The sequence below is a fragment of the Passer montanus genome, unplaced genomic scaffold (assembly GCF_014805655.1).
Source record: "Passer montanus isolate IOZ18808 unplaced genomic scaffold, ASM1480565v1 scaffold29, whole genome shotgun sequence".
Lineage (NCBI taxonomy): Eukaryota > Metazoa > Chordata > Aves > Passeriformes > Passeridae > Passer > Passer montanus.
The window spans coordinates 3,610,993-3,632,199 of NW_024367596.1; the positions used below are offsets into that span (position 1 = coordinate 3,610,993).

Below are 21,207 nucleotides of genomic sequence, written 5' to 3' on the forward strand. Positions count from 1 at the left end.
AACAAAACTTCCTTCTCCCCTTCCTACTTCTAAGTCCACTTGACCCTTATGGTTTCACTCTGCTTCCCTCAGGAGCTAATGCTCCTCCTGATTAAATTAAAACCTCAGTGGCTTTGTGGGCAATACACACACAGACCTACAGAGAGGTTTCTGTGGCTTTAGACTCTGCCATGAAATGTGCTATTTCCTGCCCTCAAGGTCAAGGACACGGCAGAGCATCCACTGTGGCTGGAGAAAGAGTCAGTTCCACACAACCCATTCTGGGTTTCATTGGGACAAAAGCTTTTGTGAGATTTTCCAGCTGTGCCACACCAACAGCTGCTCAGCCTCCTGCGCTGGCTGAAAGCCTTTTCCTGAGGCTGTTGCCACGCTGACCTTGGGTTGGCTCAGAGCCTCACCAGATCCCCTGAGCACAGCCCCAGTGCCAGAGCTGGCTCAGGATGGGGGTGAGCAGCACCTCCCTTCCAAAAACCACTGCAGCCTCTCAGCTCCCTTGTGTGATATCAATCTAAAGGTTTTCTGAGGTCAGCTCCCCTGGCCAGCTGAGGAGGGAGCTTTGGTGCTCCCCTCCCAGCAAGCAGCAGCTTTGTCTGACCAAGGGAAAGTTGTGGTCTTTGCCAAAATAACAAAGCACCACATCCCACCAACCTCATGCAAGACTCTGCTTAATCATATTAATCAAAAAATTAGAGGAATTGAAGGGTGGAGGAGAAAGGAATAGTCAAGAAAAGCAACACAGACTAGTGCTGAATGATCCCCCTTGTCCTCAGCATCTTCCACCCACACAGAAAAACCCAAAGGACCAACAGCTCCCCTTTGCTGTCAATACATTTAATTCAAACTGAATGACAAGTCCACCTGCTCGTATCTTGCTATTCAAGGACCTAATATTTGCTCATTTGCTGTTATAAACTGTGTGTTCTCCAGGCAGGGAGAAAGCTGGTGATAAGCCCAGGGAGCTGGCTGGAGTATGGTGCTGACATCCACGGTGAGGGCAGGGCTCTGCTCATGAAGCAGCCTCTGCCTGCCTTGCTGCAGCCGTGTCCGACTCAGGCACAGCCTCACCACGAGACCCAGATGCAAACAACAGAAGAATTCAGACTGGTAACCCTTGCAGCAATGTCCTTTTAGTGCACAGCTCTGGAGGGGCTGTCTGAAGCACCCTCGTGCACGCTCAGCCCAGGCAGGACACACGGACTGAACTCCGTCCCGTGCGCGCCGAACACCGCGTCCCTTACGGAGAGCTTAACACGGCAGCTGAGCACGTGCTTAACTCAAACACCTGGGTAATCCTGTTGATGATAAGCTCGTGCCTAAGTGCTTTATTGGACCCCGGCCAGCGTGCTCTATGCCTTGCAAAGCTGAGCTCCAAATGGGATAAAGCATCACCTATGCGCTGAAGACAAGGTAAGGGTGTCACCCCCACCTGCAGCTGCCAGGAGTGGATGATCTGTTGATCTGGGGGAGAACACGCTCTGCAAGGCTAGATTGGTCTTGTATTGATCAAAAAGCAGCCCCACCTCCCACCATAAAACAAATCATTCCTTTTTTAATTCCAAATAACAGAGTAGCCCACATCCTTGTTTCTGGTTTTGCTTCAATAATAATTTTGTGAAAATCCCTGGAGTGTCTACACTGCTGCAATCCATATGAAAGGAGAAAACCTAGGCAAGGAATCTGTATTATACTCCCCTGCTTTCCAACCACCTGGCTGAGTGTGGTGATGTTTTGCATGTTAATGCTGTTGAAAACAATTCAAGAAAAAGCCAAGATTTGGTCTGTAAAAGTCACAGACCACTGGCAGTGTGAAAGTGTCAAACAACAGCAGAAAATCAAGGGTTTTATTGTTTAACACTAAAACACACTCCATATCCCAAAGAAAAATATTCACAAGTGATGAAGTCTTTGTTCTTCTATTTTTCTTTTTGAAAAAAAGATTATCTACTGCTCTTTCCCAGAGTGATTTTCCTGACTACAAGGGAGTTATGTCCCTCAGCACTGTCACTGTTTATTAAGAATAGCTTAACTCAAGTTTTAAGATGTATGAATTTCACGGGAAGTTATTTAGAAGACTTTTTGCTCTGTTTTTATTAAAAACAAAACAAACAAGCAAAAAAATGCTGCTTTCAGCATTCTGGCATCGATTTTTCCAAAGGACCCAAAAACAGGGACTAACATCTGTACATAGGAATTGGTTGGTAACTGCCACTGAGTACAGTAGAAGTCTTTGGATGCTAAGAAAATCAAGCTATTGGTTTAGATGCTACAACCCATATATGTGAGCATTTAGATTAGATTTCATCTCTAAAAGCCTATAATTTTTTTAACATATTATTTAATTCTTTTAGCAATATATGGTACACCTAAACCCCAGAATCTTGAATAAATTTAAGTTTTAAAACTGCCAAAAAAAAAAAAGCAAAAGAGTGCACAATTAAAGCTTCAAACTGTGACTCTTCCAGTCCCTACAAAACAGTGGGAAGCTTGTACTCCAGAACAATTTTTAGGAAGCTGTGCAGTTTTCTCAAAGGACTCACATGAAAAATGTTAGAGGAGACATAAATAAATAGCCAAATGGCCTCCTAATTTCCATTTAGAAGTAATAGCATCAGCTCAAGCATACTCTACCAAATATGAGTTGTTTTTCAGCCTCCCTGGCATGACAGGAAAATATACTCTGCTCTATAAACAGATTATATGCTGCTTTATAAAGCTCTAAAATATTTTTTTTTACTTCTGTGACAGGTTTGATTTATTAGAGTTTATTGCTCCTGGTTTTGCCCTCCTAGTAAAGAAATAAAAGTTTAGGATCAAAAGAGCTGTGAAGAATTTGTTCTTATGAATGAGACTTTGAGTTTGCTAGAGCAGCAAGAGACCTGAGTTGGGATGTGGCTGTCCTCTGGTCCAAGGTGGGTGCGTGTGCTTTGGCGACCTGCTCAAAGCCTTGCTTTGAAATCCTCTCCCGGTTGTTTTTCATAGCAGGGCATGAACCACGATGAAATCACTAAATTTGTGCTCCCTTACTTTTGTTTAAAAAAAATTACTGCCATCCCTTAAAAGCTTGTTTTCTTTGTTGATTAAGCAGCAGTCAATTTTCCCTTTTCAAACAAGCACCGAGCAACAGCCTCCCGACCCCCTCGGATATTCGGGCTGCCGGCAAATACTAAAACCCCCGTGACAAACTGCAAAAAAGCTCGACCTTTCCCCTTGTCCGGTGACCCCCTGTTCGATTTGTACTCCAGCTAACCAATACCTGATTAGATAATGCTCAACTCCAGCCCCACAAAATGAGATAAAATTCAAATTTATGGCTTTTCATTTAAACTGATCTACAGCACTCTAATCATGACCCAAGCGCGACTATATCACAACAAATTCTTTTTGTCCCAGAGTGTGTTTTATGGCTGAAGTGTATAAATGGACACAATGGACATTGTTTTCTTGGGCTTGCTCTGACAGAACTCTGTGTTGATCCCATAGGGAGTCTTGCTATAGGGGAATGTAGGAACAGGCTCCATGAAATTCCTCAGCCTGATGCAGAAAATTTTTCTTTATCATCAACTGCCTGGCTGCAGAATTCAACAGCAGCAGCAGTTGCCTCAGCTTCCACTTCTCTTCCAGGCTAATCCCACTATCAATTCAGATGTATATCAGCCACAAAAACTGAAAGTCAGAAGTATCCCACAGCTGGAAACACCCAAAACTATGACAAGTTTTTGCAAAGGAAAAATATGTCTTTTTCAAAAATGTAGCTACAGTCCAAATCTGTGTGTAATTGTAAACTCTTCTCTCCAAGGTGAATGTAGGGTTTTCGGTTAAAATTTTATAGTGTAAGATTTTAGACTATCTAGCAATACTAAACAGCTGCAAAAACGGAGCAAATTTTTCATAACAAAATGGATAATATGTGCAACATCAGAAAAAGGCTGAGGAAGATGTCTGTCTTTCCATACAAAACTGTTTTAATGTTTGTTTTCCTCAAAACACCTTTGAAAGCTAAACACCATTGTACATTCATATCCAAAGCACAAGCCCCAGGAAGTGGTGGATTCCCGAGGGGTGTGATGATGAGCATCTGGGGTGGAATGAGCACCACTGAAGTTCTCTCCAGCACTACCAGATTCCCCCACATCCCTCCTCTAGCCCCAGCCATCACTCTGAGACATTTTACTCACTCTGTAAACTCTGCTAACCAGAATTTCTTTGTCTCTCTTCAACTACAGTAAACGTATTTAACCCACTTGTTGGAAAAAATATTCAGTTTCAAGTTCCTCTAAGCACCACAGAATATTTCTGGGTGAGTGACCAAATGGAAGAGGGACTTGACTGTTGATTTTGTGTGATTTTGCTCCAACACTTTTCAATAGCTTGCCCCAGCTGTCCCAAATAAAAATCACTATTCAAATGGCACGAGTCCTGCAGCTTGAAAGGGATTCAGACTGCCAGCTGGGCTTCCAGCACTATCAAGATATTAATTTCTTGTCTGAATGTCACAGACCCCAAAATCTGAAATATTCCAAGCAGGAAAACCAGTCTCTAATATTGTAGCATATTGCCAGCATCTAAGGGCGTGAAAAGCTAGATGGGTTTCCCTCAGTCTTAGTGGGATTATCCTGCTCTACAGCACTTGAGTGTCCAACCTAAAATACCCTAATTTTGGAAAAATGTTAAACCTGCAAGTACAGCCATGTAGCAACAGTTTTGCTTTAATTTCTGTTATCAATATTTGAGCTTAATTGTGGTGTGGTTAAAGGTCAAATTTTATGGTTTCCTGGTGCCTTTTCCAAATGATAAAGATTTCTCACTAGCAATTATATTGCATCACAGTCTGTTAACGCAGTAGAGTTCTGCCAAGTCTATGATTTCTCCTGACACTATTCTGTCACATTGTCACAGGTCTCACAAGAGTTTAAACAGCTGGATGGAAAGTTTGTAATGAACTCCCTGAGTGTTTATGGATAGTTAAGAGCAACTCAAGCTTCCATTTTCCACCATATCTGCAAGGCTCTGCTCCACAACGAAGCTCCATTTTTCCTGGGAAAATGAACTCCCATCTCTCCAGAGGTCAGGCGTGCCCCTGGAGAGCCACACAAACCCTGCATGGCTCCCCTTATCAGAAACCAAAGGAAACGTACAGATGGAACGCAGAGATTGTGCTCTGTTCCTACAGCACATTGTTGAAACCATGAATAAAACCATGCAGGAACATTTGTTACATCATAACACAACACAGCACCACTTGATGTCTGAATCCCTGACCTGACCGTGGACCAGGAGCTCATGACAGATCCTCAGCGATACCACAGTGAGGAAAATGCTGTCCCTGAAGGCAGGGAAAGCAGGATCCAGCACCTGTACTCACAAGGGAGTCCATGAGCTCCTTCAGGGAAAGGATTTCCCAAAGCATCAGCAGAAGTAACACGAACCACACCATCCCCATGTGCACTGGGTATGGCACTAGCATCCAAACCTACTTCACCAAATGAGTGGCAGAATTCCCATTAAGTAAAATGGATCAACCCCCCAGCTTTTGAAGCACCCTAGTAACACAAAGTTGTTCAATAGCATGTTTAGCTATACATCACTAAATTTAAGGGCTATTTTAATCATTGTTGACAGAAAGTGGCAATTCACAACCCTGAAAACAGCACCCAGTTTCATTTCAAACCTATAATGCAGTGATTTTGCAAATCCCTCACCCAGAGACATAATGCAGGACTATCCAAGACCTGATTTAAAATGGTATAGAAATGTTCCAACAACATTTTTTCCTCACTTTCCTTAAAAGGATCATCACCTACCAATATCCACCTACATTTCATGCATGAAGAGCAATACTAATTTCTGACTTTTTTCTTTTTCAATTTACACTCGTCTCCATCCAGAAAACACCAAAAGACCAGGAAGCAGTTTGTGCACATAAATATGGGTTGGCTGCTGCAGGATAAGATTCAAATTCTGCAAATATTTCTGTGTTTATAGAGAGACACACAAGAACTCAACAGACCAAAAGAATGTACATCATCTTACCTCCCAGCCGTAACTAGGATCTTTCAGGTGTGGCCGCTGCTCTCCTACAAAAGGGCCAAATTTTTCCCCTGCTTCAATCTTCCTTTTGGTCCATATCCCTAATCCTGCTCCAGGAATGTTGGATTCTCTCAGCTCAAACTCTGAAGGAATGGGAATGTCATCAGGAATGTATATTGGAGCCTTGTAAGGAGAGCTCTCCTTGGGTGTGAAAGCTTCGCTGGAGGTGGCTGGAGAAGGCGGCTCTTGGATGCTGATGGATGTTGGACACTGGACATTTGCAGCCTCTCCATCAGCTTCTGGCACTTCCCCCAAGGGAAGTTCTGGAAAGCTCTCATACAAACATTCATCACCTGGAAAAGAAAGACAAACGGTAGGATTTGAAACACCCTGACAGGTTTTGCTCATGAAACCCTTTCAGACTGCACATGGAGTGGAAGGGACAGTTTGGGAGACGTCACCAACCACTAATCCTGCAGCACAGCCTCACCCTGGATGGAGCTGAGCCTTTTCTCTAGCGTAGGCCTGGGAGTAACACAGTGTTTCTGAATATTCCTGACATCAAAAGTGGTTTGCATCACTGAGCACAGGCGAGGGAATTGCACACAGATGTACAGGCAGGCACACCCCATTGTCCAGTCGGCTCTGGGTACAGCACTGCACCCCGCACATGCTTTGAAATTACAACTGAAAGCCAGCATTACATGTTACAACTGAAATCTAAGAGAAGTGAAAAGCAGGAAAGCTTCACTGGTCTTGCAGAGAGACAGACTGAACCTAAAGTAGTCAAAATTAAGTTTGATGGCCTCCAATTAGTCTTCGGAGAAAGGATCCAGCCTACCACACAACTCTTGGCAAGAGCTTCAGCTGATGTAAATCAGTGTCTTACCATTGACCTCCAAGAAATGCAATGGTCTAAAATAAGTTCAGGATCCAAACAGCACCTTATAGAGAACATGAACCTTCTCCTCTTACAGTTGCAAAAAAAAAGCTGGGTCAGATCCAAAACACATTAAAAAAAAAACTACCTTCATCTCTGGGGCTAAAACTGCCAACAAAAAAAAAAAAAAAAAAAAAAAGAAAAAGAAAAAAGAAAAACTCACTATTTTTGACAGCCTAAAATGTAAGACTGATTATAAATTCCTTTTAGTCAGAAACTCAGAGTCACTTCAGCAGGGGCTTTAGCTGCACCAGCAATACAGTGCTTAACTCAACTCTACATGTAAAGGGGTCAAAACAGCAAAACTAGCCAAAAAAGCCTTCTTTACTGTTTATATTCATTTAACATATTCATGTTCTTGGGGTTTTATATACACCAGAACTCATTCCACTTAATTCAAACCTAAATAGGAGGTGAGAATACTGTTCTCCAAGGAGTGAAACTAAGAGATCAGGTATTTAAAACCTGAGCTTGAGAATATTTGCATAACATGGTTGGCCCAGAAATGAAAGCGTTACACTGGGCTTGGCTTTCAGAATGACTCTGTTTCAGTGAAGAAACAGGAAACTTTAAAATGTTCTTTCAATTTCTTGCTCATTTAAGAAACTATCCATGGTAGATTAGCACCGTATGCCTTTTCCACTGCAAACTGGTCATAGCCCATTGTCTCTCACATCTTTGTTACATATTATCTCACGGTTTTATATCTGTACTTTCATGCTTCTGGTACTGCCTAAGACAAACACTGGGACATAACAAATCATTGGAATAGATTGCTCCCATCACAGGACTGGCAAACTGGATTCTTCATCTGTGAGCAATTTATTCACAGCCATGAACTGTTTTTCTTTCTTTTATGTGGCACTGGCTATGACCTCATACATGTCACAGGAAAGTTCAGCTACCCGTCCCCTCTGCCTCCGGTTTGGCAGACTCTGCCTGCCCTTTCACAATTGAACCCAATATTGATCAGTTGGTCACTTTCCTAATACCTGGCATTCTGAGAAGTAGAAAATCTTGACTGACTCCACCATTTAGCCGAGAAGGACACAGAGAGGGATTTCCCATTGCTTGTGGTTCAGAAATCCTACCTGTCAGAGTTGACTTTGGTAATGATGCTCGAGGGCTCATGAAAGCACTGGTGCAGAGAGCTTGCTCTCATAAGCCCATGCCATACCTTCCTACCACTTATCTGGGACTCCAAAGGACAGGAAAGAGGGCATGAAAAGGATAAAGACACAGCTGTACCTGGATGCCACCCCTCACTTTGCCCTGCACTGAGACAACCCCTTCAGCAGCCACCTCTGTACACCATGGCCCTGCTGCTACCCCCTGACACAGCTGTGCTCCAGCATCGTGGGACAGGTGACAGAGGTCCATCCACACCTCCTGAGCATCCCCCAAAACTTGCACATGTTCCTTGACTTTGCAGGCAGGCAGCAATGCTGCACCCAGCCTGGGCAGGCGTGCTCCCGTTCAGATGTCCTCCCCCAACTGTTTAGATTGCAGTCCTGCCTAAAAGACTTCAGCTGTTTTTGAAACAGGGGTAAAAAAAAGAAAGCCTAACCCATGTATACACATGGGGTGCAGGAAGAGAAATCACACAAGGAAAGTGATCTGGATGATGATAAGCACATGGCTCACTTGAAGGGGGGCGCCGGGGGTAAAAACTTCAGGCATCTAAATCCCACTGATTTTCCATGACAGCTGGGTGCCTGACACTCAAACTCCTCAAAAAGCCCATCTCACACAGTCACTGCTGTTGTCCCTGTCCTGCCAAGCAGAATCCCATAAAACCAAGGCACTCTGTGTCCCACAGTCAACTCTCCTGCACAAAATAACAGAGTATCTCAGCCAAATAATTGAAGTCACAGCAAGCAGGGACCTGCCCTGTGCCTGTCCCCAAGGGCCACCTTCCCTCAGCTCCACTTGCCAGCAGTGCCTGCCCACAAGCCAGCACAAGCTGAGCCTTAAACATTCAGCAAGCACAGCTTTACAGATGTTTCATCTTCCCCAGGGACAGTCCAGTTTAATTTCTCTCTCGCAGACTCAAAGGCCTCAGTTATACTTATCTCAGTCATTCTGGCTACGCTCGTTTTTTAGCCATATAGGGTCAAACCTGCAGCTGATAAATTGGCCTCTGAAAGCCTGGCAGGGAGACAAGTCCGTTTGCTGGGTCTATTGTGCCTCCTTTGATTTCCAGCAGCCACACCCGATGTCGTCGTTAAACACGGGCTTTCAGCTTGAAAGCTCTGGAAAATATAATACTCCTCTATGCCCCAAAGCTCTAAGTGTGGGTAAAATGGATTACTGAAATGGTCCTTTGCCTGAAACAGCAATGTATTCTAGCAAAAAAATATATATTTTTAAGCCTCAGAATAGACACAGAGTTGAATTATGACTGAACAAGAGATGTGAAGACCATTAAGACATATTTGTGATATTAATGGTAGAAGCAGCTCTATTAAAATCAATGTACATGAACCAAGGTTCTGGTCTCAGTTTGCAAAGGACATAACACTATTTTTCTTAAAATTTACACCCACGTGGATCAGAGGGACTTCCAGCAAGACCATAGGATATTGACTGATAGAAAACCTTTGTAAGGTTAGAATTAGACACAGGGACTGTGCTGATAAGCATCATTTTCACAGTGAACCGCAAATTGTTCACACAGATAGCCCTCCAGTTTTGAAATTCAAGATGGCTTCTTTCAACCTCAATAATTATCCCCACCATAAATGGGATGAAATAAAAAATGGGGCCCCTGATAAGGGAACAGATGAGATTAGGTTATGTGGAAGCTTAGATATTAGTCTCCATGAAATTCTTCACCACTATTTTACAACAAAAACATGAGCAAGCTTCAAAGGAAACCCAGGAGTAAAGGTTAATTGCTACTAAAAGGCCAGGGTGGACACCTGCATTTGCACTTTTGTCACAACCTTGCCCACCAGCAGGAAAGAGCCCACGTGGCTGGGGATGTGCCTGATGAGGAGGGAGAGCAACGTGCCAAAGCTGCTGCTGCAGCTCCAGGACCTGGGGTCATTCCAAGACTGAGAGGCCTTCTGTGCATGGCTGGGAGGAGGAGAGGACTTCCTTCCACTAGGATGCTTCTTAGTTCAGCCCAGTTTTCCTCTCCAAGAGCAATTAGGTAAGAGGCACTGATGATGGAGGCAGAGGTTGAGCACAGCCCAGTGCTGCTGTCAGAGGCCCCCTGCTCAGCAGGGCTGTGCCTGCTGCAGCTGAAATGCCACACCATGGCCCCTCACAGTGAGCAGACATGCTGGCCTGGTGCCCTTTTCTGTGGTTCAGAGCAGCCTTAAGCTCAAAGTTCTCACAAAGTCTTCCAGGGATCAAATCTGCACCCAGATCTCCATGGCCAAAGCCAGGCGTAGCAAACAAACATATTCATAGGGAATTCTGTTCTTCCTTTCCTTGGGTCATTTGTGCCTAAGGACATGCATTGCCAAGTGACTACTGATTGTAAACACGCCAGCATATAAATGCAGTTCACTGCACTTGGTTTCATAATGTGGCCACCAGTGATTTAATCATAAACTGGATTACTCTGGAGGAAAGAGGCAAGCTGAAAGCAAAGGCATCTAGACAGCCTAATTCAGAATGCCATCACCTTCTGAGCAGGATAAAGCAAGAGCTGAGATAAATGTCAGAGTGGCTCTTTGCAATGAGAAGAGCCACACAGTTTCATGCCTGCAGCTTTTCAAAGGTGAGATGACCTCTAGTCCCAAAGATTAGACACCATGAGGACACAACTCTGTTTGATGGCAGAATTCCATCACATGTCAGGAGCTTTGAGCTCCCCTAGCTGTATAGACCATGCCTTGTACAAGCCTTCAGCAACGCTGCATTAATGAAGGGTTGGGGATGGTAGGATGAGGTGATTTAATCCCTTCTCATACAGGAGGTGAGGGTGGACCTGAGTGTACCACAAACTCCTGAACTGGATCCTTGAAAGAGACCAGTGAACATTTATATTTGTTTGACCTAGTATCACCATTCAGTGCAGAGGAAATCAGCCTGGAGTATTTGCAGGGATATCTGAAAAGGAGACAGGCATTTCCTGTTGCATACAAATGGACACCTTTATCTGAATTTGTTTGAACAAGTATTAAAGAAAAAAAAAAACCTGTTACAGGCAGAGACTGATTGATTACAAAATATATTCACATCAGTCTAGAACACAGGAGGTCAAGAAAAGCAGAAAATTAAGAGAAGAAAGCCCATTAGCTTCAGAAGGAGTTCTTAGCCAGTGGTGAACAAAATGGGAGCCATCTGACTGTCCACAGGAGGCAGGCACAGCTCAGAGGGGGCCAGAGGAGGCGTAAAGAAGGATCCTTAGCTTTAGAAACATTTAGAGATTGGGTTACTATCTCCAGGTACAGGAAGGACTCCAGCCAAGGGCTACATTACTCTGCTTGAACACTTTATCAGTCAACGTACCCGCAACTGGTTTGTGCCGCTCCCTTTTCACAGAGCTGTTCTGTGGAGCTGGACCTATTGATGGTTATTTATTATTATTTGTATTGTAACACAGTCTGGTACCCCCAGGCAGGACCCCATTGTGAAAAGCATTGGGCAGACCTAATCAAGTGAGATTAGATTCTAACCAGACTAGAGCTAGTACCTCCCAGTTAGGTGGAAATCATAAAACATGGGAGAGAAACACTCTTTTACAAATGGCAAATTCCATTGTACAACAAAAGAGATTACAAGCACGTTTAGAGATAAACACAGCACTTGAAGCTGTTCTGAATCATTACTTCAATTACCAAGGAAAAATACTTTCACAACCATTAGTCTTCAAACACATGGGGATTTTACATATTTGTATTACTTGACCCTAACACAAGCATGAGAAAACCAAAGCTGTCCAAAACTCACTCAAAAGGTCCAACCCCAAAAACCACGCTCATGCAATGAGAGCAAGGGGGACCAAAAAAAATATATTTTTTCAAAGCACCCGTGTGGTGGCCCCAAAGGCCAGATTCTGATTTCTCTTACACAACTGCTAAATCTAAAATAATTACTTTAGACTTCCACCAAGAAATAAAAGAGATCAGCGTCTGTCCTGGAGTTAACCAAAATTACTCAGATTTCTTCAGATTGACACTAATGTAACAAAATGAGAGGGAAATGTGGTGCCCAGATTTCAGCCTTCCCTTCATGCTCGTGACACTGCTGATCACAGAGGGCATTCTCCCAGCAAAGCTTCCACACCTCAGCCTGGAGCCACAGCGAGCAAACCCTTCTGCGTGCTGGCAGAAGAGGGAGTTGTAGGAAAAGCTGCGCAGACAAAGGCAGGAGAAAAAGGCAGCTCCAGGCAGCCTGAGCACGGCTTTGGGGCTGAAATACATAAATCACCAGCTCCTCATGCTGCTGCACTGTGGGCAGCAGTGTCTGCATGAAATGCAAAGGGAGCTCAGCCAGAGTCACCTCTGGAGCATCCCATGCCAAGCACACCTGGTGGCTTCAGTCTGTGCCTCGTGGCAAGGTGCACATCAGTAAGAACAGAGCAGATAATTCACATTAAAAATGCTCCTTGTGTGGGAAGCAGCTTTTGGTTCTCAAATCAGAGTCTGCAGAAAACACCCTGAAACAAGAGGCTCATACTGGCAGCAGAGGGGATCTCCTGATGAGCACCAAGCACTTGGGAGAAATCTGTCCACAGGCAAGTGAGAAAAGGAGCAGAACACGCTCTAGAGCATCAGGTCTTTAAGAGAGGATAATTTCAGCATTGCCAAGTGTTGGTACTAGACCAGCAGAGTTATAATATAGTAACTGTGCAGGGACCTGCCTGTGGTCTCTGGCAATTCTCACCATCAGCCCCTACAATAACTAGTAGCGTTTGGTGCTCTGCCTAGTGTCATTCATGTCTAATTGAGCAACACAGTCAAAAGCATCTGATGGGGACCAGACGTTGGCTTTTAATTAGGGTCCAGCACTGAGAGACTTTGGGTCAAATTCTACTTTCATTTGTACAGGAGCTGCTCTCCTTCATGTGGGGTGGAAGTTGCACCTGCATAACTGAAAAGTAAAATTTGGCTGTTGGTTTTCCTGTGCACTTTTCCATATAAATTACTGTACCACATGCGGCAACAAAGGTTTATAAATGTTGGCTGGCACGCAGTGAATTTATTTACAAGTTAAGTCTAATTTTTATTTATAGTTCCAGTACAATCATCTCTGGTAGAAATATTTATGTTATCTGTACTTCTGGTCTGTTAGAGCCTACTGCAATCATAAACACGGCTGAAAAATTATTCGCAGTTAGCAGGATTTAAACTACCCATTATATCACTAGCTAGTGCCAATAAACTTTGGTGCTGGTTGATAAAGTTTCCTCAATGGAATAAATATATATTTGACTTTCAAAACCTTTCCTGGGTTACACAGAGTGGGGGGTAAGAGAAGAGGGAAATGCCAGCTGTAGGATTTGATATACTGAGAGCGGGATCTGCAGCTAGCAAGGAGTCTGGAGAGATCCACAGGGGCTGGGAGGCAGCCTAAAGCATGCTGAAACTCTAACTAATAGCTTAAATTTGTATCTTGGTAAGATATTTCAACTGAGGGGAGCTGCAGCAGCTAACACTCACTAATGCCCTTCATGACTCTCTATATAGAAGAGACCCAAGGGGAGAAAAAAAAAAATCTGTCTTGAAATTTTTAGCCCTGAGTACTGGTCACTGCTAAGGGAGGAAAAATGGATTAGGGGAGACAGCTTTTGTTCATTGTTTGATTGCCATAATGGTAAACATGACATATATTCTCACACTGACATGGCACAAGAAGCCAACCAGCTCAGGACAAAACTAAGGACAAGAAGGTTAAATGTGAATTAGTGAGACCAGCCACTTATACACAGAAAATACTGATTAGGAACAAAATGTAACTAAATCTGCATCAGCTGGGGTAAAACAGAAAAGGTAATGCACTTTAACAGTCCCTGCCACAGTGAAAAACTATTGCTGTAAAAGAACATTTTTAGATCAAAACAATTACTTAAATCTACAGTATTATAATCAACACAAATGAAACTTTATCTCAATGTAATAAATCAGTGTAACTGAACTTCTTTTCACTCATTAGTAGACCTTTACTGTTTTAAACTGAGATGTGTCACAAAGTAGCACTGGAAATCACATGCCTCTTTCCAGCAGAAAGCAGTAATAAAAGATGACTATTCTACCAAATTATAATGAAGACAGATAACAGAGTGAATTATAAAACAAAGGTTATAGATAGAGACTGAGCCTTGTAGAGGTAATGACTTTTAATTGGATTGAGTTTATCATATTTTCAGAGGTACAGCACAACCAGAAGAAAGGATTAGAATTATTTCCACATTTCATTATTTGGCATAATGAGAAAACAGAGGGAGGTCCACATCCCTGATGTGTTTGGTAAGCCACAGGAGATGTTGAACATGTCAGTATCTGGTAGAGCTCGGTCCTGAGACACAAATGCATTTGCTCCTTTATAATGCCGCAAAGTGTAATCACTTGAAAAAAAATAAAAAAGGAAAGGGGGGGAAAAAAGCCAGGTCATGAAGTTTTGTTTCAAAAGCATATTATGAATAAAAAGGAATTTAACCCCTTCCTGCCAGCAGGTACTTCAGCACTAGCCTGCAAACACCCACCCATCTGCTTTCAGGAGCTGAACAATTCCCACTCTAAGCACCAAGAGCTTAAAAGAATGAAACAGACGCAGCTCGGTGACCACATCATCTCTCTCACACCATCAGGGCAAAAACAACCTGGGGAAGACACTGGGGAGGGGACCTGCACTGCCTGAATCCCAAAGAGACTGCACTCCACCTGGGAAGAGGAGGGAACAGAGACCAGTGGGGAGAAGGCAGCCCAGAATCTCTTCAGTTGGAAGGGACCATCCTGCAAGGAACATCAATTCCAACCCCCAGCCTTACACAGGGCATTCCCAAAATGCTGGGGATAAAAGAGCAAGATCTGAGAGATTATCAGAGCAGGATGTAGCTGCTCCTGAGCTATGCCCAAGTATTCCAGGGAGGGATGGACTTTTGGGGAGCTGCTTTTGGAAAACCGAGCTGCTGTAGAGCAGAGTTTCGCACCAGCAGCCAGACAGCTTTTTAATTATGCAATTACAGTGAAAGAGCATTAATTATACTCGAGTGACACTGTGATACACTGTAGTTAAGTCCTTGAAGCACTAACAGAAGTACTCATAACAAATACACTAATCAGGAAAAGTATCGGGTAATTAATCCTACAATACTGTCCACTTCAAAAGCTCAAGGTCTGGCAAGACTGGCTTCCAGCATTTGTTTCCGAGGAGATACAAGGCCACAATTTTTCCTGCAAGCGACTCCTCAGCAGAAGGTCACCCAGTAACATGCAGGATGTACTTAGCTGATTGGAAAATCATGAATCTCAAGAGCAACTTTACATCGTGTCAGGTGTATTCTGCAGCATTCTGAGGCATCAGGATATGTTTATATTCACTATGTTTTTACTTTTTACAAAAAAAAACATTTGTTACAGTTTTATTTCATCACATGTGCATACACATTTATTCCTGTATGACAGAGCTGTTTTGGGTGGGATTACTATAAAACTTGAATGAATATTTTTTCCATTTGTCTCCATGAAACCCAGGGTCTTGGCTGGCACATTTTGACAAGTTTTACTCATTGATATTTCGTTCAAAAAAACTACACCTTTTCAGAGTGCAACAATCTTTGTTTCATTTTGAAAAAAAAAAGAGTGGGACTACAGTTTATTTTTCATGGCTTCCTGGTCAAAGCCTCAAATGTTTTGTAGATATTTATTAATATATATTAACTGTAAAGAAAGTTAACTGCTAATGTAATTTATTCCCTTCTTTGTTCCATACACCTTGTATTGCTTTCTCTGAAGCTGTTGATCTTGGAGACTCAGAGGGGTCCTGGGGAGCTGCTAACAGAGAGCAATAAATCAGCACTCTGAAAGCTTCTGGTTCATCCCAATAACTTGGAAGAAAATTTGAAAAATAATCCCTTTTTTTCCCCCTTTTTCAAACTGGCAATCTTCACAAGCTCTATTGTTTTCTTGTGCAGGCTGATATATGACAGCTTAAATAAATACATAGTTCTTAATGGAGTAAATTCAGCCTTCATGTAATTGGATGCCATGCCATTAGAGACCTTGGCCCAGGCAGTGCTCTCCATCCCCAAGGATCTCACAAGGCTCAAACTAACAGGAGGTTGTTATATACTTGATTTCTACCTATTATGTCACTGTGGACTAATCCTCTGTTATAAAGAGTACTTAACTTTATATCTATTTATGTTTACGGACATGGATTTAAGTACTGTTTATAATGACAAGGATGTATATATACAACATGTATATGTAATATAATATATATATAAACACAGAGACACATCCTAAATCATAGAAGTAGTGGAGTACTTGAGCAAAAATGGCTTGAGAAGCTGAGGGGTTTTTATGGCAGGAAAATAATGTGGCTTTTCCTGAAATTGTTCTGAAAGTGACTTGAATTCCTTCTGTCCAAATTAGAGCCAAAAATGCTCAGAAATTTTCAGGCTAGACCATTACACTTCACAAAGCCATAAGTGGTCATACAAGAGATACCCCTCCCCACAGCACCAGTGTCTCTAGCAGGAAAGAGAGCTGCAGTGGTGCAATTTGCTGCCCACAGAAGACACTTCCAGGGCAAGGAAGTGGAAGGAACAAATTTCATTTCAATGTTTTCCCTGGAAAGCTCATTAGAAACTCAAGTCAAATAAAAGCTGCCATTCCTGTAGAGCACTTTGCACAGCAACATCAAACTGGTATTTAGCTGACTTTCTCCACGCTCTGGTGAACCTCAGTTCCACAAGTTTGGTAGGGCCATGCATAACTCCAAGAACATCAGAGGAAAAAAATCCAGGCGTTGTCATGAGAAGGTGCTGAAAGAGCTCTCAGAGCACATCCACGTCTCTATCTCACCAACCACAGCTGTGGAGGTGAACAGAACCAAGCACAGTCACAAAACAAATCAGTGGCATGTTTGGAAAATAAGCAATTTATCTGGACTTGCTATTCCTTGGTCTCTCCTCACAGAGCTTCAGTTGATGTACAGACCACAACAGACATAGGAAAAGCTGGAGATGAACAAATTGAGCCTTCCAAGGGCTCTAAAGCAAAGACTGAAATGTGGTGAGCTTTGCACAAAAAGCCCATGTTGGGTATGGAGAGAAATTGCATTGTAGTGAGGGCTACAGGTTGTGGAAAGCTCAGCTGGAGGATGGGAAATTCAGGGCCAAGCACCAGAAGGAGCCTGGTTTTGGGACTCCTTCCCAAGGAACTCTGCTCAGAGCTGGCTGTTCCTCACCTCACCCCTCATCATCCCACTTTTCCCACTGAAACAAACACTGCTCCCCAAAATCGGTGGAAGCACCAGAATCTCACTTGTACACCAAGCCTGTGGGAGCACAACCGATAGCCCAAAGCTTGAGCAATACTTCCAAAAATAAAAAGAATCTATACCAAGTTCTGCAGGGACTGAAAGGAGCTTTGGTCTCTTGGAAAGTGCCTGCAGAAAGGACATTTCCAGGGCTGAGACCACCAGAGATGCTGCCCAGTTCTCAGACTGGGCTGACAGACTCCCGCCAGGCTGGAGACCCCATTTCCATCCCCTGCTGCTCACCAGGACTTCATCTCAGGATTAATCTTGTGTTGTCTCACCAGAGGCCAAAACCCCAACACTTATTCACTCAGAGGGAATTTTGCAGGAGGAAAAGGGCTCAGCATGCTTTTTGTCCAGGTATTTTAGGTGAGAGGCACAGACCAAATAAATACCATTTGTTGCTTAAAGTGAAAATCCCAGCAACTACTTTGAACGGGAGCATTTGGTAGTTGACACATCTACGGATGTTTTAAATCATAAGGGCATCCACTCCATTTTAGTTTTAATGTGTTTGTGTGCGAAGTTCTTTGTCATTCCAGCCCACCTGTCTCAGGGCACAGAAATCAAAAACAGGAGTAACTCTCAAATTTCACCTCAATTTAATCCATCACAGAAAGCAGACTGGTTTTGCACTGTATTTAAAATAAAAAAAAAACACACCAGGACATTTAAACAAAGTGACACAGATCATCAGCAGATCAACTGAAAATGACAGCTCAATCAAACAAATGTATGTTGAGAATTTCCACAGGGCAGCTCTAGCTGCAGCCAAACCAAATTTGTTTAGTATACATAAGTTAGCTGCTTAGAAACATTCAGTATGCTGCTAGCCAGATGATGACTTTCCCAGATAAACATGTATTTAACCAAATATCCCCCCACCATGGAAGTGCTGGCAGAGTTTTGATGGATTCTAGTCTCTTGAAAATCTGATTTTCCTCTGGTGGCAGGCTGGTACCAAATCCACCCACACAGCCCTTAACTAAAAATACCTAAACACTGCTTTAAAATAAATGTTATAACCACCAAAAGGTAGGCAAAACTTAATAATCCTCATGGAGTGCTTCTGGCTGCCAATAAATTCACAAAGTGGCATGAGGATTAAATACAAATTACAAACTTGGGAAGCACCAGAGAAAACTGCACATCCTGTGTCATAGATCAAGTATACAGAGGGGAGGGGATTTGTCTGATTCCTCTTTTAGAGCAAGGTATTCCTCTTGAAATCAATGAAAAGTCTCCTATTGATTCCAGAAATGGCACATAAATCTCTTACTGAGGAAATATATTGATAAGAGCTCCCCTCTGTGATTTTGCCCTGCTTTAGAGCAGATTTCTATGGTGTCATTCAAGAATAGTCAAAAAAGTAATTCTGAAGATGAGAAAGTAATTTGGCAAATTTAGTTTAAATGTCATTAAAATATACAAGTTTCATCCAGACTCAGATGCTCGAGCAAAAGAGGTTTCAGTTCAGACAACAGCAGAGCTCTGGGCAAAAATCAAGGCACTGGATTTCAGCCATCCTAGAAAGATTTTGTCCATAGCTACTGAAATTAGTGGCCAAAAGCCCATCTGTTGTGAAATAGCCAGATTTTATTCAGGGTGAGAATTTTAGGGACCAGCAGTGCACTTGCTGTTTACCCACACACATACATACATGTTTAAGGGGTGACTGTCCAACTGCATAACTCCAAAATGAGTAAGGGACAGAGAATGGCTAACGCAATTTGTGATACAAATTATCATTTTGGTGAAAATCTATATTTAAACATTTTAGGGGTTTTTTTTCGACTTTTGATTTCTTAAAATAAATGACTCAAAAATAAAAGCTACTAGGCAACACATATCCGCTCTTCAAAGTTCTGTCAAACAAAAGAGTGCCTATAAAGCACATATTCTGATGGACATCTGCTTGCTATTTAATAGCCACAAAGAGAGTATTTACAAAAAAATACAAATGCTACAAATTAGGAGGCCTGTGATGCTGGAGCATCCCAAGGAGTGGTGTTTATACAACGATCAGAGGGACGTGGGATGGCAATGGAGAGAATAGATGCTTACAGATATGTCACTGCTTATTTCCTGGGGGAAATAAATGCACCAAAAGGTCATTGTAAGTGATGTAACCACCCCAAATAACTAGTACCCAGCCTGAAGGTTGCCTGAGAAAGCCAATCAGCCACTGTGTGCCAGCAACAAAAGATGTATCATTGAAGACTCTGATGAGGAGACCAAGGTGCCCCTGCTGGAATGCAGAAACCCCAGTGTCCCATTCCCATCATCTGTGTCAGAGGTCCACAGACCCCATGAGATGAATAAAATGAAGTTTAAAGCGTCAGAGTCTGATGGGACTGGGAGAGAAAGAAAATTCCTGAAGTACCCACAGGAGTTTGCTGTACACAAAAATGCTCACTGTTGAATACTGTAGGATTTCCTTTAAAAGTATCTGTTTGGGGGGAGTTTAACTCATGAGTTTTGAGTGCATAATTGTGCTTTTGCCAAAATTTGCACATTGACATATTGCTAGGGAAGAGAACCATGGGAAAGCAAGGATGAAGGATGACAAAACTCAAAGTATTAACCCCCAGAAGGATTCCTGCTGCATATTGGTTTTTTTTCAAATGCTGTTTCTCAAAGTGCAAAAGAGCCACCTGATGATACAGTACAGAAACCACAGAGCTCAAAGTTAATATTATTTTGAGTGCTACAAGATTATTTTTAATCTTTTCCCCTTCTGCTGCCCCTGAACATAACACAAAACAAGGTGAAGTTGTCCATGCAACTGGAAAACAAACAAGATGCAAACTCTGAAATTAACACTTGGAAGAGAAGTAACTGTAAAAATAAATAGAAAATGGAGTTTTGACAAATTAACCTGATCTACCCAGAAGAGCAACAAACAAAAAGCCCCAAACACAAAATTAAACACTCCCCAAAACTCTTCCAAAACAACAACAGAAAATTGTATATTTTCTTTAATTTTAGCAGTATGGCTGCTTTCAAATTTTATGATCCAAACCAGCTCAGATGAAATCCATCAAACTCTAAATATAACCAGCCTCTTTTTCTCTAATCTCAACAAGCAATACATAAAATACAATTCCAGACTATTTGAGCTCTTGTTTGCACTCCACTGACACACATCAAGAAGGGTGGTGCAGATTATTGTTGGTAGCAGGGAAACCAAATATCCGACCATAAAATCTTCATGCCTATCAACAAGAGGTTTGTCACTTAAACCTAACTTTTATTCATTTAAGTAAAGCCATTACTGGCTCTCTAAGGTGCAGAGCACCCACCCTGCACATGGCAGGAATCCAGAAATCCACACAGCTCCCTCAAAGTGCACAACCAAACCAGCAAACCTTTTGTTGTTTTCCCAGATAACTAGGAACCATCAGTAGCATTCACAGCCCTGATTCACGACTAGTTTAACCCAGTCCAGATAGGCCTGAATCAGCTCACAGTGTGTATTGAGAAGCTGAATAAAAATAAAGGTGATTGTAGAAGTTAATGTAGATAAGAGCTAGAAGCAAGAAACTGAGCTTCATAACCATGACCAACTACAGAAATCAAAGCACAGGATGCATGATGGTTTCCACTGCATTCCTCAGCCTCAGAGATCTGCCAATATTTTGCACGTAAGCACACGGACCTTCAAAAGAGCCGGGTTTGTCCCAAGAAAGTACAAAACAATCACTACAAAGGCAAGCAATGAAAAATCCTCCTCCTGAAAAAACACGCTGTAGAAATGAAGTATAAATCATAAAACCCAAATGAAAACAACCACTCCC

General features: G+C 42.6%; 1 protein-coding gene across 6 annotated transcripts in view; it reads right to left on the reverse strand.

Annotated features, from left to right (window-relative positions):
• The window catches only part of MECOM (MDS1 and EVI1 complex locus), a 322,308-nt gene that overhangs the window by 173,392 nt on the left and 127,709 nt on the right, over nt 1-21,207 (reverse strand). For all 6 annotated transcript variants that reach the window (XM_039713580.1, XM_039713581.1, XM_039713587.1 and 3 more), the window contains exon 2: nt 6,031-6,380. In XM_039713580.1, the coding sequence (XP_039569514.1) occupies nt 6,031-6,380 (350 nt within the window). The remainder of the gene's footprint in view (nt 1-6,030; nt 6,381-21,207) is intronic.